Genomic DNA, 2,200 nt, shown 5'->3' with positions numbered 1-2,200 from the left:
TTTTTTTTTTATGTTGAAAACAATAAAAAAAAATTTTTGGGAAAAAAAAAAAAAAGAAAATTATTTTTTATTTTATGTATGTCTACAAATCTTTTCAGGTTGGAAAAATGGGTGTGTTTATTACCTGTGGAAAGGATAATTCCACCGTAGGCCTGATTTGGTTGCTTAATTTAGAATAAATAAAACTAATTACAGTTACGATGCTGCTTCTGCTTCTTATTTGAAATAAAAGAGAGACAATAAAAGTGACTAAGCATCCTTGAAAAGGCAGGGAACATTATTGTTATTTTAATCAATTATTTTTATTACTCCTCCCTTATTTGTATATTGAAGACTCATCTGAATGATGGATCTAAATTATCTACTTCAGTGTTTCTCAACCTCAGCAATTTTAAGCTGTGTGTGGACTTGTATCCAGAATTCCCAGCCAGCATGCCTAGTATGCACACAGTTTGAAGTTGCTAAGATTGAGAAACTTGTTGAATAATCCATGGCTCAGGGTGCCTGCCAGCATTCCCAAGACTCAAGTTGGGAATCAAGGGTTTTTCCTGATATCTCCCTTCCTTTCTTCTCTGTCTAATACAATTTATATGGCTGTTTTACTAACAAATTGCAAAATAAGTATAAACTGCCCCAGGATTGTTATTTTCCTGAATTCCATATAGCAACTATATCCTTGATAGAACTGTAGGTCTTTCCTTCCTGAGCATCTGCAAATAACTGAAAGGCAAACAAAAGTTATCTGTGACCATGATAAGGGATTAATAGTATGTTCCAACTCCAGATCACATCATCATTATCCTGAAACAGAAATCAGGTTTCACCTGTTGGGAGTTAGGGACATAAATAACTGGGTCAGGTCCAGGGCTGCCAGAGACGCAATGAATTCCTGAGCCATCTTCTGCCCAGTGGAAGCAATTAAAATCTATCAGTATGATCATTCTGGGAATATCCCCTGTCAATGCAGCTGCAGCATTGATTGGGTAGGGAAACTTTGCAGAAGGGTGGCTTGTACAATAGTAACAATCCCATATAGTTCTACAATAATGCTCAGAAATATTAAGCTAGGAAATAGTATACGCAGTGTAATGCGAAAGATCTTGGGAGACGGATGAATAGATGTTGCCTAGGAAATGGTTAGATAAGAGAGAGCATAGCCTGCAGCTAGAGAGTGGGCAGAGCAAGAGGCTCAAATGGGACCCTCCCTTGCTTCTCAGGTTGTAAAAGAGATTGCAGGAGATTTGTATTTTCAGACTTGCAAGATTCTGTTAATGTAGCCTTACAATAAAGTAGAATTAGCTCATCCAGTAGTATTTCCTGTGTAATCTACCTGGGAAGACTGGCATATAGGCACTTCCCAATTTTTATGTAAATAGGAGTGTGGAAAAAAAATTAACATTGCAAAGAATATATTGCCTGAAAGGTATAGGATTATTTAGCCATGAAAGTATCTCTCAGTAGTAGGAGAGGAAGGAAGGAATGCAACAGTTAACAGAAGCACCTAGCCAGCTGGATTTTCCCATCATACCATAACATTCCTAGAAAGGACTTTACTTCTAAATAACATTTATTGAATGTTTATTTCCTATTTCCCAGTTATTTTATTTTATTGTAATTTATAATCTTCTCGGAGGAATGTTACCCTGAAAGGTAGGACATACATATATATTTTAAAAAGTTTAAAATAATAATATTATTACCTTATCGTGTCTGGTTCTCTACAAGACCACAGGTTTTAGATCATGTACTCTCATAGAAAAGACAAAAAAATATTTAATGCTAGAACATGTCTTACAGATTAATCAAAATGTTGAGATCCAGAGAGGTCGCTTACGAGATGACATCAAAGAGTATAAATTCCGAGAATCTCGCTTGCTACAAGATTACACTGAACTTGAGGAAGAGAACATCTGCCTTCAGAAACAAGTGTCTATTCTGAAACAGAACCAAGTGAGTATTGTCAAGTTATTTTCTTGCTTGGTTGTGTGTGAGGGAAGCATGTAACGTGTCCAATGCCTCAAAATTTCATAGCTTTGTGAGGAAAGTGGTAAATAATGAGTGTGCCCAGATACTATTGCACTGCCAGATACTTCCCTTGGTGTCCACCAGCCTCTTTTAGGGAAGAAGCTGGAAACTAGCAGCTGGCAAGTCCCTGCCTTTTTCATCCCAAAGCTCTCTCTAGATAGTAGAACACATCCTA

General features: G+C 36.8%; 1 protein-coding gene across 1 annotated transcript in view; it reads left to right on the top strand.

The window, feature by feature from the left end:
- The window catches only part of LOC107299857 (protein bicaudal D homolog 2-like), a gene marked incomplete at both ends in the record, with an annotated part of 23,125 nt that extends 21,175 nt beyond the window's left edge, over positions 1-1,950 (top strand). The window contains one exon of the mRNA XM_015829198.1: positions 1,798-1,950. Coding sequence (XP_015684684.1) covers positions 1,798-1,950 — 153 coding nt within the window. The remainder of the gene's footprint in view (positions 1-1,797) is intronic.
- Positions 1,951-2,200: the final 250 nt, after the last annotated feature.

Source organism: Protobothrops mucrosquamatus, unplaced genomic scaffold, assembly GCF_001527695.2.
Source record: "Protobothrops mucrosquamatus isolate PMUCROS unplaced genomic scaffold, P.Mucros_1.0 scaffold5608, whole genome shotgun sequence".
In the NCBI taxonomy this organism is placed as follows: domain Eukaryota; kingdom Metazoa; phylum Chordata; class Lepidosauria; order Squamata; family Viperidae; genus Protobothrops; species Protobothrops mucrosquamatus.
Note: the sequence above shows the minus strand (reverse complement) of the source record. Positions and strands in the feature narration are given on the sequence as shown.